The sequence below is a fragment of the Microcaecilia unicolor genome, chromosome 3 (assembly GCF_901765095.1).
Source record: "Microcaecilia unicolor chromosome 3, aMicUni1.1, whole genome shotgun sequence".
NCBI lineage: Eukaryota > Metazoa > Chordata > Amphibia > Gymnophiona > Siphonopidae > Microcaecilia > Microcaecilia unicolor.
Window position 1 is genome coordinate 252,634,777 of NC_044033.1, and position 14,737 is coordinate 252,649,513.

A 14,737-nucleotide genomic window follows, 5' to 3' on the forward strand; every position below is an offset into this window, starting at 1 on the left:
TCCAGGAAGGAACAGCTCCAACTGTATTCTGCTGACTTGTCAGTATCTTACTAATGAAGTTGAATATTCTGTCAGACTGCGTTGGCCCTATTGGGCTAGCACTGGAGTGAGAATGATCTGGTAAGTGGCAATATTCAGTCTGCTAACCACATCACTGCCCAGATAAGTAAGGAAAGAAAAAAAAAGCTGTCCTAACTTTATCCGATTACTATTCTGAACATTGCTGGTACCCAGCCCATCAGTGCCTGCCAGCTACGCCATACCAACTTGGTTTATAAAATCCCCTGGTGGCAGATGTTAAAAGAATTGCTGCCTGCTATTAGCCCCAAGGTTGCTAGTGGAAGAAGCAGCTTCTGCATACATCATTACCAATCCGATATCATCAGTACATACTCTTAGCTCACTGGTCCCATTGCACAAGTTCCAGCCCCTGTTGCTGGGGGCTGGATGAAATTCTCTTCTCTTCCTAAGAGAGCAATCAATGTTCCTCTTGCTGGTGCAAATAGGGAAAGAAATGTGCTGGAGTGCTGTGAGCTGTAAAGAAGCTTAGAAAGGGACAGCTTCTTTTCATGGCGCTGTGGCTTAGCTCTAATCCCTGGAGAGGGGAGTCATTTACTCTTTCTGTGTTTCAGCCCAAATCCCCAATGGTTACTCTCTATATGCAACCCTGGGTTGAAACACTTTCTCTCCCTATGCTTCGGTTTATCCTGCTGAAATTTTCAGAGTATTATACATAAAAGGTTACATAGATGCTTGGGGGAATTCTTGCTGGCTGGCACAGGAGACATCATCTATCTTTATCATACCTCTGGCTGGTGAGGAAAAGCCCTCACATGAGCTAAGAGCAACTCATCTGGTTGCCTGCTGGTGTCCGTAGTTGTGATGCACACCCTAAAGCAGCTTGAGGGCACGTTTAGTATTTCTCTCAATTCCTGCTACATCTTTTATTTTATTGTGTAAGGTACAGACAGGGTGCACCCTGTCTTGTGCTCCCTGCAGAAATCAGACTTCCACACTTGCTGCATTAATGACAGGTCTGTAGTGTTACACTTTGGCCTCTTCTGCAATAGGAGGGTAAAAAGGGTGGACCTGAAAATGAGATGGGACCATGGCCCCTGAATAGAGGGGGAATGGGAACAAAGCTACCAGTTGGTGACTCCATGCTAAAGCGGTAATAATGCATTTCACCCTTATGTTCCTTCTCAACCCACCTCCGACACAGTGCTGTTTACGGGTTAAGCTTTTCTCTAGGCAGCAGCTGGGAGTCACAATGATCCCGTGGGCCCTAGGCTAAGCTAGCAGGCCGGTTCAGCCTTTGGGGGATGCATATCACCATCCAGGCAAAGGGGTTATTACACTGATGAGCCAGTAACAAAGAAACTAAAATATAATACGGATCGGTTGCAATAAAACCCCAAAGCACATGTTGAAAACTCGATGCAGAAGCAGGATTTGGAAGCATTGTCCGGTACGATGCAGAAAACAAAGAGCTTAGTGTCAGTCATGCACCAGGTTGTGACAGTTAAGGCCTGTAGGCACAGGCCAGTAGTGATGTGTCCCTCTTTCCCTCCAAAAACCAAAGGTAGCTGCATTGGGGGAAGGTAAAAGAGTACAAAACTAAAGGTGTAGGATGAGATGAGGCAGGTTAGTACCCCTACTTTCCCCACAGAGGCTCTCCAAGCAACTTCTGTCCTGGCCTCCTGCACCTGTTGCCCCCATTTCTCCCCCCCCCCCCCCCCCCCACCCCCCGGTTCACGCCTGCTCTTGTGTCTCTTGCTGTTCAGGCTTCTTCTTCACTGATATTCTCTTCTTCCGGGCAGCCAGCATCTCGTAGAAGGGGTCCACACTCACAGCAGCCCTGCAGGAGAAGGAAAATAGGACACAGGTAAAGACAGTCAAACTGGACCTGCTGGACATAGGGAACCAATTTCTCACTGGCCACATGTGCAGGAAGAAAGGAGATTGAGGCTCCTCTTAGCACTAGGATGTTTGTGTGTGTGGGACAGAGCTTCCCAAACTAGGTTGGCTGGGTTTTCAAGATAATTGCAACGCATCTGGATCCTGGCCAGAGGCATTCTGAAACTCCTAGTGGCTCTAAGATCCCCAGCACAGGTATGGGGCATGAAATGTGTAAAAATAGGGGGCTGGAAATAAGCTTACAAAGCTTCTCTAGCTTAGGTCATTTTTTTTTTTCACAGTGTTGTTTTTTTAGTAGAGTACTTGATTTACTGTACAATCAACAACTTACAGGGCAGGACGAAGTCCATGGCAGTTCTTTCAGAGATCAGGTTCCAAGTTGAGTTAAAGACTTGACACTAGATTATATCTTACCCACTAAAAAATATAGGACAGCTCCAAAGCAGTCCTAACTTTAGCTGGCCTAGATATGTGGGTCATATTCAGGCCTGAATATGAGGGAATAATTCAGCCGGCGACTATCAGTATTTTTAAAAAAACGTGGACCTCCTCCGGCTGAATATCGGGGAGGTTTATCTCTATCTCAGTTCCTACTGAGGAAGAGGAGATCAAACATTGACAAATGAGAGAAGTAGCAGGTGCTATTACAAATTCTAAAAAATAAATAATGCGTCAGCCCTCCTTACTTGATTGACTTTATCCACTCGTCCTTTTCCTCTTGCGTGGGCGCCGAGATGCGGTACACATTGTGGTTTCCTTCTACCACACGTCCGTCTGCCTCGGTCTTACAAGCTTTGATCAGCTGCCCCTTATTATTGGGTATGTACAGCTCAAAGCAGTTCTGAAAAACAGAAATAGCATGGTCTTTATTTACATAGATCTGAACACAGGACCCAGACTCCCTACCACTATGAAATTAGAGATAATAAGGAGAGGGACTGGCCGAGAGGAGAAATGAAAAGGAAAGTTAGGCAAGAATACTCACGGGTTTCCGGGGGTCCTCTACTTCCCGAATACTGAGGTTTTCCAAGGGGATGATTCCTCGAGGCTCTTTGTCCTGCAGAGATTGACAAGAAAGGAACAGGTTAACATTAAAAGCAAAGGATTTGGGCCTGGAAAATAGGACTGCAGCCACACACTCATCCCAACTGAAACCTTGGGCCTCATCTCTGCTGCCTAAGGTATAGCCAGATCTCCCCCTGCCCCAATTTATTGGCACAGGCCACTCTGCTTCTCTGGCAGGTAAAACTGGCATCAAAATAAGACAAGGACAAGACCACCAAGAACTGAGACAGGAACACCTAATTTGTGCCATACTGGTTTGGTTTTATGGTCCACCAAACAGGGTATACAGACAATCCTAACAGCGCAATCTGTTCCCTGTTGCTCACTCCAAGGAGCTCTTAGTTCCCTCCTCTCTTCCCATCTCGGAACTTAGCTCCTGTTTTCTCCTTTATCCAAAAACGTCTGTCCTCTCCTAGTTTATTTTCCACCATCATATGATGTTAGTTTGAGTCCCTGTTGCAGACTCTCTCTAATTCGGAAACCTGCTTTCCCAACCTCATTATTTTGGGAGATTTCAAATAATCCTTTAAGATCTCAAGATCAAATCTTCTGTATCATCACCAACACATCCTTTTTCCACACCGATAAGGCCGGGAATACTCTTGACTTAATCTTTCCAACTTCTCGCTATCTCTGCCTCGAACTGATTCTTTTTCCCCTTGCTGTTCCCTACCTCCTTTCCACCCACTCACTGTCCCACCACACACATGAATTCTAATAACTCAGATCTATCTATGCCATCCCCACTCTTCATCATCTTTCCCCGGGATTTACTAAGCCATCTGCAATATTTGATCACCTCACTCATTCCTGTTTCTCGATATCTCAAAAAGCAACTGTTCCAACACACTTTGTTATTTACCTTTCTCCATGGAGAAGAGAGACCATTTAGCCTCACTCTGTTTTTTTATCGTTAAATCAGTTCCTAATTCAGACAAGGATGCTGCCTCCTAACCCAAGACTTTTTAAAATTCCAGAACAATTATCTCATGAGGTACTTTGTCAAATACCTTCTGAAAATTCCAACACACTGTATCAACCCACCTACCTTAAAGCTAAATCACATTAAAAAAAAAAAAGTCTAAGAGATCAGTTTGGCCTAAATCCAAGCTCGCTCTTCCTCACTAAGCATGGTTCTTAACAATAGCTAACAAAGAAAAAAAATTAAGTGATATAAACCCCCCCCCCCTTGTCAGAAACTCACTGTTGTGTATTCAAAATAATAGAGGCAGTTGTCAGTCAGGATGAACCAGCGTCTTTTCCAGGTCTTCACACGTCCACCTGCCGGGGGGTGGGGGAAGAGAAAAGAACATTGGAGGTGAGGCAGGTGGACAAGCACGCGTTCCCTCCCCACCAGGACACAGCAGAGGGCCAGGCCATGTGCATCTCTGGGGAGGGGAAAGCTGTTTCAGTGTGGACAGAGAAGAGGAAGAAATTTGGATGGACAGCAGGAGGCCCAAGGAGAGCCAACAACTGGACAGCCCCCAACAAATCTTAAAATTGCTTTTTTTTTTGTTCAGCTGGACCCCTTCCACAGCACAACTACCTCTGACTACTGGCAGCTCACTGGTCCAGCAGAGGAAATCAGCTAGTCTTAAGGAGATTTGGTTGCCCACAAAAATACTGGGGAAAGTGTGTGTGTGTGTGTGGGGGGGGGGGGGGGGGGGTGAGGGGTGAAGGTCAAGGCACTACCTACCTCCTTGGGGAGTTTATTTTGAGCAGACGGGAGAGCGGGTGTCATCAGCAGTGAAGCACAGGTAGGGGAGTGGGGAGAGAGGAGCAGGGCCGAGTCAGAGACAGAGGAACGGAGAGAGAAAGAGAAGGAAATCGAGTTATATTAAGGTAAGCTGGAAAAAACAAAGACACAAAATATTCGTGGCAGGGTGGAGGGGAAGTGGCTGTACCCCTCCCAAGTCCCTTCTCTCATACAATATGTACAACAATCCCCCCCCACCACTTTTAAAGTGATCCTTTATACTGCCTCCAATCCCGAGAACATCTTGTAACTGTACCCAGCCCCTAACATCTTCCCTTCTTGTGCCAGGTGGGCAGGAAATGCAGATGATCCTTTTCCAATACCTTCTTCCCCACTTCTCCAATTAGATGCACTCAGAAACGTGCTGAGGCTGAAAGGGTTTGACGAGAGTAAAGTGAGAGCTGCAGTGCTTACCCAGTTTCAACAGCCAGCCCTCGCGGTCAGGATTGAAGAAGGTGTGCGTCAGGTCATTGCCGTCATCCTCGGGGATCTTGAAGGGCTCATTTCGGATGCTGTCGTACAGATTCTAGGAGGCAAGGCAGGAGCAGGTAAGCGCTGCTGAGCCTGCTCACCCACCTACTGTACTGTTACTTCCCTCACCCTCCCCTCTGCAGACACATATGAACCTCCATCAAAATCTCCAACACAAGACAGAGTTAAGCGGTAATGCATTTTCTATCTAATTAAGTACAAATCTGGCTTCTCCTGACCTGAAGCCAGTAACCACAATGTTGCCAACAGAGAAAGATCCTGGCCATCTACACTTACATACGTACGTAAGTATTATCATACTGAGACAGACCAAAGGTCCATCAAGCCCAGCATCCTGTTTCCAACAGTGGCCACAAATACCTGGCAAGATCCCAAAAAAGTACTAAATAATTTATATTGCTTATCCCAGAAATAGTGGATTTTCCCGAAGTCCAATTTAATAATGGTCTATGGACATTTCCTTTAGGAAGCTGTCCAAACCTTTTTTAAAAGTTGTATGAAGTCTTTATTAAACATTTGTCAAACCTTTTTTAAACTCTGCTAAGCTAACCGCCTTTACCACATTCTCTGGCAACAAATTCCAGAGTTTAATTACACGTTGAGTGAAGAAAACTTTTCTCCGATTCGTTTCAAATTTACTACTTTGTAGCTTCATTGCATGTCCTCTTACTCGAAGCAGCTCTTCTGGCAGGTCCCCTCCATCGTTGATGCCGCGGTTCATGGAGATAAAGCGCTCCACCCCGGGCTTGTCTCTCACGTTGGGGTTGTGTAGGCTGGTATTCAACATGATGACAGCAAAGGACAGGACGTAGCAGGTGTCTGACATGAAAAAAAGGGTGTACAAGTCAGTCCTCACATGCTGTGCTCTTTCATTCAACACCAACCTCCCCATGCCCTTCCATACCTGTAGACTGAAACACCCCTGGGTTACACAGGCAGTATCTTTGCGCAAAAGCCTCCATCATCCGGTCAATTTTTTGGGCCTCACCGGGCAGGCGGAAACTCCACAAGAACTGCCTGTGGAGAAAGACAGCGGGATGTGTGAGGGAGGAAAATTCTCTTCCACCTGTGAGGCAACCTCAAGCAATGCTTTTACTAAAGAGAGAGAGGATCGCTGTTTATGCCAGCAAAGGAGTGTCTCCCTTTACTCACCGCAGGGCTTGTACCAGGTTCAGGTCTGTGAATTCGTGTAGGTCCACGAAGGCGTGTAGGACAGCAATGTTAAAGTCCTCCCTGCAAGAGGACACAGGACTCATTACAAAGGATCAGAGGAGGAATGGCAGAACAAGGATATGGAGATTCCAGAAGGCTGCAGCCGAAGTCTGACTTGTGTCTGTGAAGGCAACGGTCGCTGCTGCCATGCTCCTACCTAACAGAAAGCAATGCACAGTAGAGGAAAGCTGGCTGGAGGGGCTGGCCTCCACATCGCTTAGCAAGGAGGGAAGCAGCTGTACCGGCAGTGTCACCCTCCTCCTCCTCCACAGCATCTCTGCCTTGCTCCCATTTCCCTCCTGATAAAAGTTGCATCTGCCCAATCCTTTGTTCTGACTCTGTCTCTCTGCCCCCGCTCCTTTACGGAGAATAGGCACCATAGAATTAAAACTGTTTATCAATAGCAGCTTTATCATCTTTAAATCGTACAACAGGTGGTAAAATAACCAAGAAAGGAGGAATGATGACGGTGGAGGAGCATATGAAACAAGACTGCCACTTAACTTGCCAGACTTCACTACTGCTATGATTTGGGAGATTGGGGCAGGAATGCGTCAGCTGGGTGCAACAAGCCCACCTCTCCTTACCTCTCTCCAAGGTAATCCCCGATGGCTGTCTTGTTCAGCCCCTCGCCTTTATAGAGAAAGCGAGCAATCTCCTCTGGTGTGTATCTCACCAGTTCGTTCTCCACCAGGTACAGGATCCCCTGCCGGAAAAAGAACAAATTGATGGGTGTCAGAAGGGATGGTACCCAAGGAGGTCCCAAAATACAGCACCATTTTCAGAAGATCCAAGAGAAAGTGCAGGAGGAACATATGAATAGGCTAGTCCTCCCACTGCAGTACAAAGATGTCGCTGAGAGAGAGTGGAGAGAAGGATATGCCTTGCTCTGCTGGCTATTGGGGCACCAGCATGAATATGCCCACATGGGTAAGTGATTTGGCCCTACCTTCTTTGGATCCATGTTGAACTTTTTCCTTCCCATGCCAATCTTCCGGTTTCTCTGCAAGGTTTTGCTGTGGGTAGTGGAATAAAGGAAAAAGTGAAAAAAGGAGAAATTAGGTCTGACCTGATACTTTTCTTTCCTTAGCATCCTCACCAGACCATGTTCTGGACTGGAGAGGACACTAAGGAAACAAAGATTAAACTGGCTCCCTTCTCCACCTCTCTTGTTTTTCAACGCCCACGTTACACTCCCTGTCAAATGTTGTGACCTGAAATCCTTTCATCTTTTTCTTGCGAGTTTCTCTCTCTTTCTTAAACAGACCACCAATGGCCTCCTCCCATTCCAACAGTCCTGGGGTTCCCCTCCTGCCACAAGAGAAACTGTGTACAAGACCACAGATAGCAAGACCCAGGAGCCAGAGATGTGCATGGTACGCATGCCTGCCTATCCCTCTGTTTCCTCCATCACAGCATAGCCTGAAAGAATAGAGATGCTTACTGGCTTGTGTACTGCACCCCTCCCCCTCATCTCACCTGCCCTCATTAGCTTCTAGTCCTTCCACCTCATTCATGGCCTCACTCAGCTCATCCCGCAGCCTCTGGATCTCCACCAGGAGCTCCTGCTTCCTGCGCCGAATATTCTCCAGTTCGATGCGCTCCTCCGGGGTGAGGTCCGCAGGCACTGGAAAATAAGGGAGTTACAACTCCTCAGTCAAGATTTCTAATGACACAAAGTGAACAATGAACCTTTGCCTACTAGGGAAGAAGATTAGCCACATCAGTCTAGATATGCAAACATGACAAGACTGGTGGTATCTTATAGACCAGTATTCTTCAATGCAAGACTCAGGAGCCAACAGTGATCCCTAGAGACCTCTGGGCTGACCCTCATCATCATAGACACAAAGAAAAGACCATATGGCCTATCCAGTCAGCCCACCCATGCCACCTACTCTCCCTATAACTCCCTTAGAGATACTATGTACTTGTCTCAAGCTTCCTTGAATTCAGATACTGTTTTCTTGTCCACTACTTCCACTGGGAAGCTATTCCACTAACTCACCACCCTTTCCGTGAAGTAGTATTTCTTCAGGTTACTTCTAAGTCTATACCCATTCACCTTCATTCTATGCACCCTCGTTCCAGAGCTTCCTTTCAATTGACTCGCCTCCTGTGCATTTATTTATTTTTTATTACATTTGTACCCCGCTCTTTCCCACATACAGCAGATCCAGTGCAGCTTACATAGTAAAAGAAAGCGTCTTACATGGTAAAGAATACAGTAAAAACAAGGAAATGTAGGAACAATATTATAAATTGTGATGATCATAACTACTTACATTATGAAAGGCATTACAAAGGACATGTGAAAAGAACGTAATGAACTAGAATAGGGAAGGTAGACAAGGATATGACAGGTGAAAGGGAAGGAGAATGGGAGGGAAATGGTAAAGGATGGAGGGAAGAAGATGAGTATAACATTGGGGTCAGAGTAAGCGCTGACGTCTTAGCAGGAATATCGTAGGTGATCTGGTAGAATTAAGCTGGTCCATTAGGGTAAACTTGCTTGAAAAAATGGGACTTTAACATTTTCGTGAAAGGTAAATAGTTATTAATAGCTCGGATGGGTCTTGGGAGAGCATTCCAAAGTTGACTACCCAGAAAGGAGAAACTGGATGCATAGTATGTTTTGTACTTGACACCTTTGAAGTTTGGGAGGTGTAGATTGAGGTATGTTCGCGATGACATTGTTCTACTTCTAATTGGGAGGTCAATCAGGTTGTTCATATAGCTGGGGGACTCTCCTGATATGATAATTGTATGGACCTTGAAGTATATTCTCTCTTTGATGGGGAGCCAGTGAAGCCTTTCTCGAAGGGGTGAGGTGAGGCGCTTTCAAATCTTGACTTTCCAAATATAAGTCTGGCTGCAGTGTTCTGGGCAGTCTGGAGACTTTTCAGGACATGGGATTTACATCCAAGGAAAACACTGTTGCAATAATCAACCTGAGTGATGACTGTGGATTGAATCAGGTTCGGAAAGTGTTCAATTGAAGATAGGATTTCACTCGCTTCAGGATCCACATCATGTTAAACATTTTATGCTGAATAGGTATTTAAATGTCTCCATCACATCTCCCCTCTCCCAAAATATACATATTGAGATCTTTAAGCCTGTGTGCCAGTAGCAGGTGATGCAGTGGGATATCCAGGTAGAAATAGCTGGCTTGGAGGCTGGTGAGCCAGTTACTGGAGTTGAAGGTGACAAAGAGCTGCGACTCCCTATGAAGAGCCTCCGTTTCTCACAAAAGCAAGGCTAGCTTACAAAGTATGGAGGGCCTCCTCTGTTTGTGAAGAGTATCCGCTACCTACGTTCCTGTGCCCGCTCTGCTTAACGCCTGTGGCTGAAATCCTGTGCCCATGCTGACTTCATACATTTCAAATTCTTGCTGACCTCCTTCCAGTCTGCTCTTTTACTTGTCAAACAGGACTATTACATCCAGTTGACAAATTCTCTTTGCTCAAACCCTCGACGTCTCTTTGCCTCACTGAACTCTCTCCTCAAAGTGCCTTCACCTCCAACTCCCCCTTCACTTTCTCCCCAGACTCTGGCTGAGTACGTTCATGATAAGGTTCACAAGATTAAACTTGAATTCTCAACCAGGTCACCTCCACCTCTCCTTCCCTTAATCCATTCTCTCAACCCTCCAACCCCTGCCTCCTTTTCTGAAATCACTGAAGAGGAAACTACACATCTTCTTTCCTCCTCGAAACTAACTACCTGTTCCTCTGATCCTATTCCCACCCATCTACTTAACACTATCTCTCCTACTGTCATCCCTTTTATCTGTCATATCCTCAATCTTTCACTTTCCACTGCAACTGTTCCTGATGCCTTCAAACATGACGTAGTCATACCACTCCTTAAAAAACCTTCACTGGACCCTACCTGTCCTTCCAACTATGGCCCCATCTCCCTCCTCCCTTTCCTATCCAACATACTTAAACGTGCTGTTCACCGTCGTTGCCTTGACTTTCTTTCGTCTCAAGCTATTCTTGATCCACTTCAATCTGGCTTTCGCCCCCTTCGTTCAACCGAAACAGCGCTTGCTAAAGTCTCCAATGACCTGTTCCTGGACAGATCCAAAGTGCTCTATTCTATCCTCATCCTTCTCGATCTATCTGCTGCTTTGACACTGTTGATCACAGCCTACTCCTTGATACACTGTCCTCACTTGGATTTCAGGGCTCTGTTCGTTCCTGGTTTTCTTCTTATCTCTCCCAGCGTACTTTTAGTGTATACTCTGGTGGATTCTCCTCTACTTCTATCCCACTGTCAGTTGGTGTACCTCAGGGATCTGTCCTGGGACCTCGTCTTTTCTCCATTGGTACTCTGATCTCATCCCATGGTTTTCAGTATCATCTTTACGCTGACGACTCCCAGATCTACCTCTCCACACCAGAAATCTAGGCCAAAGTATCAGCCTGCCTGTCTGACATTGCTGCCTGGATGTCTCACCACCATCTGAAACTAAACATGACCGAGCTTCTTATCTTTCCACCTAAACTAACCTCTCCCCCCATTCTCTATTTCTGTGGATAATACTCTCATCCTTCCTGTCTCATCAGCTCATAACCTTGGGGTCATCTTCGACTCCTCCCTCTCCTTCTCTGCACATATTCAGCAGACTGCTAAAACCTGTCATTTATTTCTGTATATCACCACCAAAATTCACACTTTCCTTTCTGAGCACTCTACCAGAACCCTCATCCACACTTATCACCTCTCGCTTACACTATTGCAATTTGCTTCTCACAGGTCTCCCACTTAGCCATCTCTCTCCTCTTCAATCTGTTCAAAATTCTGCTGCACAACTAATAGTCCACCAATGTCACTATGCTCATATTAGCCCTCTCCTCAAGTCACTTCACTGGCTCCCTATCAGTTTCCGCATACAGTTCAAACTCCTCTTATTGACTTATAAGTGCATTCACTCTGCAGCTCCTCTCCACTCTCATCTCTCCCTACATTCCTCCCCGGGAACTCCGTTCACTGGGTAAATCTCTCTTATCTGCACCCTTCTCCTCCACCACTAACTCCAGACTCCGTTCCTTTTATCTTGCTGCACCATATGCCTTGAATAGACTTCCTGAGCCGGTACGTCAAGCTCCATCTCTGGCCGTCTTCAAATCTAGGTTAAAGACCCACCTTTTTGATGCTGCTTTTAACTCCTAACCCTTATTCGCTTGTTCAGAACCCTTATTTTATCCTCACTTTAATATTCCCTTATCTCCTGTTTGTCCAGTTTGTCTGTCCTAATTAGATTGTAAGCTCTTTCGAGCAGGGACTCTCTTAATATTCAAGTGTACAACGCTGCGTATGTCTAGTAGCGCTATACAAATGATAAGTAGTAGTATGTGTTTGGGAAGAAGGCCACGAAGATAATGGATCAATTCAGGTGTGTGTGTATCAACACCTTGCTGTGGAGGAATAGCATGTAGGGTAAGTTACCACAGCCTGTAGTTCACTGACAGGATGGCTATGAGGAACAGATGCTTGAGAGAGGTGAGGCCAAGAGGCTCGAAAAAAGATCACGAGTGGTTAGGGGAACGTTAAGGTCTCAAACTGGTAGGGGTTGGCGCAGTGAAGGAAAAACATGCACGAATCCACTCATGAAAAGGGCAATCAAAGGATGGACTGAGATGGCCCTGCTGTCGACAAGGTCACAGTAGGTAGCGATGGCAGCCAGGTGGAGGTGGACAGAGGAGATTTGAACATCCGAATCCAAAGGTCGCAGGAGAATGACCAAGATCCCAGGAGTGTGCTCATTTGGTGAAGTAGGTCCACTTGAAGTTATAGCAGCACTGTGGTGGAGGGCTTATGAGCTGATAGAATGTCGTGCTTTACCTCCACAGTGAGCGTCACCTGGCTTACATAGCTCCATTCAAAGCACTGCACAGTCAGGGAGAAAGTCTGTAGGTTGGGATGAAGTGAGCTGTGCTGTTGGGTCAACCGGGTTGAGCGATTGGCGAGGGGGACAGGCTGATCTGCTTGCATGGATAGAAGGAGTGGGTAACAGAGCAATCTGGGCCATCTAGGCACTACAACGATGAGCTGCACCTTGTCCTGTTCAGTCTTGAAATGTGCCTTCTTGATCAGAGGGAAGGCATATTGGAAGTCGTTGTGCCAAGAGATAGCGAAGGCCTCATAGGGATACCTGCGTGGGTCTGGTTGGATGGAGAAGAAGAAGCAGCATTTTGCATTGTCTGCTGCAGCAAAGAGATAGATGATGGTTGACCATTCATGCAGGTCCAGTCTGCGAGCTGATTCTGCTTCTCGGGGGAGACAGGAGGCTTGTATGGTGATTGGAATGACCAGTGCCAGATGCAGAGTACTCCGGGATCCCTGCTTGTTGACACAGTACGCGGTTATCTAGTTGTCAGTTTGAATGAGAAGATGCTTGTGCTACAGCCCGGGGGGGGGGGGGGGGGGGGAATGTTCAAAGGATGAGTAAAAGAATGATGTGAAGGTGAGCTTCGGGAGCCGACCAGAAGACTTGTGTTTTGAGGCCAAAGAAGTGAACTCCCTAGTCTGAGGTGGAAGTGTCAGTCATTAGGGTGAGTTGGGGAGGTAGAGCATAAAAGAGGCTGAAGTCCAGGCAACACCACAGGAGTGCTCATTTGAGATTGGGCAGAAGACAGATCGTGGCTGTGAGTGGTTGAGCGCTCTGTGTCCACTGAGTTTCAGGTTCCTCGGTTGGGCCCACCTATGGAGCCTGATATTGGAAATGTCATAAAAGGTGTCCGCCATGTGCCTCAGGAGATGTAAGATGATCTTAGCTGAAGCAATGTAGACTCCCTGGAGGTGCAGAGAGAGGGCAGATATATAGGCTGCCCTGTTACAATTGTTATGTAAGAAACATTGAACCCGAGTTCTACTCGGGCTAATGCAGGATATGTCATAATTAAATAAAAGGCTATGGAAGTCAGAGTATGAAGCACAGCCCCAATGAAGGGTAGAGACTGTTGGGCTCCATGTTGGATCTACAGTGGATAAGTAACCCAAGCAACTGCAGAAGTTCTATGGCAGTGGACAATGTACAGAACTTTGGCTTTGGTCGAGGTGGAGATGAGGTAACAATAAATCAAAAGACCTTGTTTTTGTAGATGAGCGACCACTACCGCAAAGCACTTGGTAAGTACCCTGGGGGCAATGGAAGGACTCTGTACTGGTAATTACATTGGAGGAAGGTGAAGCAAAGGAAAGGAAAGGCCAATGCTGTGGGTGGGTGGGTGGATGGGGAAGTGAGCACACACTGTAGAATTCTTCAGACTGAATGTCAGCCAAGCATGGATTGTGGCAAGGGAGTTCATTCTGAACTTCTCTCTCCCGATGAAGCTGTCGAGGTCCCCGAGGTCAAGAACAGGACGAAAGTTTCCAGATTTCTTAGGGATGAGGAAGAAATTGGAGTAAAATCCCTATCCCTCTTCTGCTTCGGTGGAACCTATTCAACCACTGTGTTCCGGAGAAGGAAGTCCAGTTCCGCCTGGAGGACAGCGGTGTTGCTGCGGCCTTTGTGGTGTTCAAGCGTACAGCGCTGCGTACGTCTAGCAGCGCTATAGAAATGATAAGTAGTAGTAATAATGTTTGGCCAAGCATGGAGAAAAGTTTTTGAACAGATGGTATAGCCCCTCTTCCCCCCCATCACCTCTATAGATGGTATAATCCTTCCATCCCCTACCCCTTGGACAGATGGTATAGCCCCCCTCTTCCCACCCCCCCCCCCCCCCCCCCCATCATAGATGCATCCCCTACCCCTTGGACAAATGGTATAGCCCCTCTTCCCACCTCCCCATCACTTCTATAGATGGTATAATCCTTCCCTTGGACAGATAGTACAGCTTCTCTCCCCCCCTGTCACTTCTATAAATGGTACAATCCTGCCCCCCAGCCTTTGAACAGATGGTACAACCCCACTTTCCCCTATAGATAATGCAGTCCTTGCAACCCCCCATCCTCTTCTATAGATAGTATAATCCCTCTCCCTCAGCTCTTTGTGCAATGGCTCAGCCCCTCCCCTTCGTATTGACAGCACAGTCTCCTTAACCCCCCCCCCCTTACCATACATGGTATCCTCCATGGCCGGGGGGGCCCCGGGGTGCGGTTCTAAAATCTTCTCCGCCGTGCGGCGCGACACTTTAAAGCCAACCGACACCAGCCAGCCCAAGCGCCGCACGAGAACCCCCCCCCCCCCCTTCGGTAAACCAATGAGCAGCGCGCCGCGGAAAGGCGGGGGCCGGCGCGAGCCCGGCTCTCGTAGCGGCAGAGAAGCAGCAGCGACGTCACCAC

At 47.1% G+C, this 14,737-nt stretch overlaps 1 protein-coding gene across 1 annotated transcript; it reads right to left on the reverse strand.

The window, feature by feature from the left end:
* Window positions 1-569: 569 nt before the first annotated feature.
* Window positions 570-14,737, reverse strand: CYTH2 (cytohesin 2). The gene is made up of 12 exons (XM_030197831.1): window positions 14,510-14,737; window positions 7,922-8,069; window positions 7,392-7,458; window positions 7,030-7,148; window positions 6,383-6,463; window positions 6,135-6,247; window positions 5,901-6,049; window positions 5,153-5,264; window positions 4,187-4,263; window positions 2,903-2,974; window positions 2,604-2,758; window positions 570-1,858 (listed from the first exon to the last, which is right to left on the reverse strand). The coding sequence occupies exons 1-12, from the start codon at window positions 14,526-14,528 to the stop codon at window positions 1,753-1,755; spliced, it is 1,218 nt and encodes a 405-aa protein (XP_030053691.1). The 5' UTR covers window positions 14,529-14,737; the 3' UTR covers window positions 570-1,752.

What these genes read in the sequence shown, in the direction of transcription:
- CYTH2 (XM_030197831.1), bottom strand. An exon ending in CTAGAAGCTAATGAGGGCAG is followed by an intron (nt 7,459 to 7,921) that starts GTGAGATGAGGG and finishes CACTACCCACAG; the next exon opens with CAAAACCTTGCAGAGAAACC. An exon ending in AGGGGTGTTTCAGTCTACAG is followed by an intron (nt 6,050 to 6,134) that starts GTATGGAAGGGC and finishes TTTTCATGTCAG; the next exon opens with ACACCTGCTACGTCCTGTCC.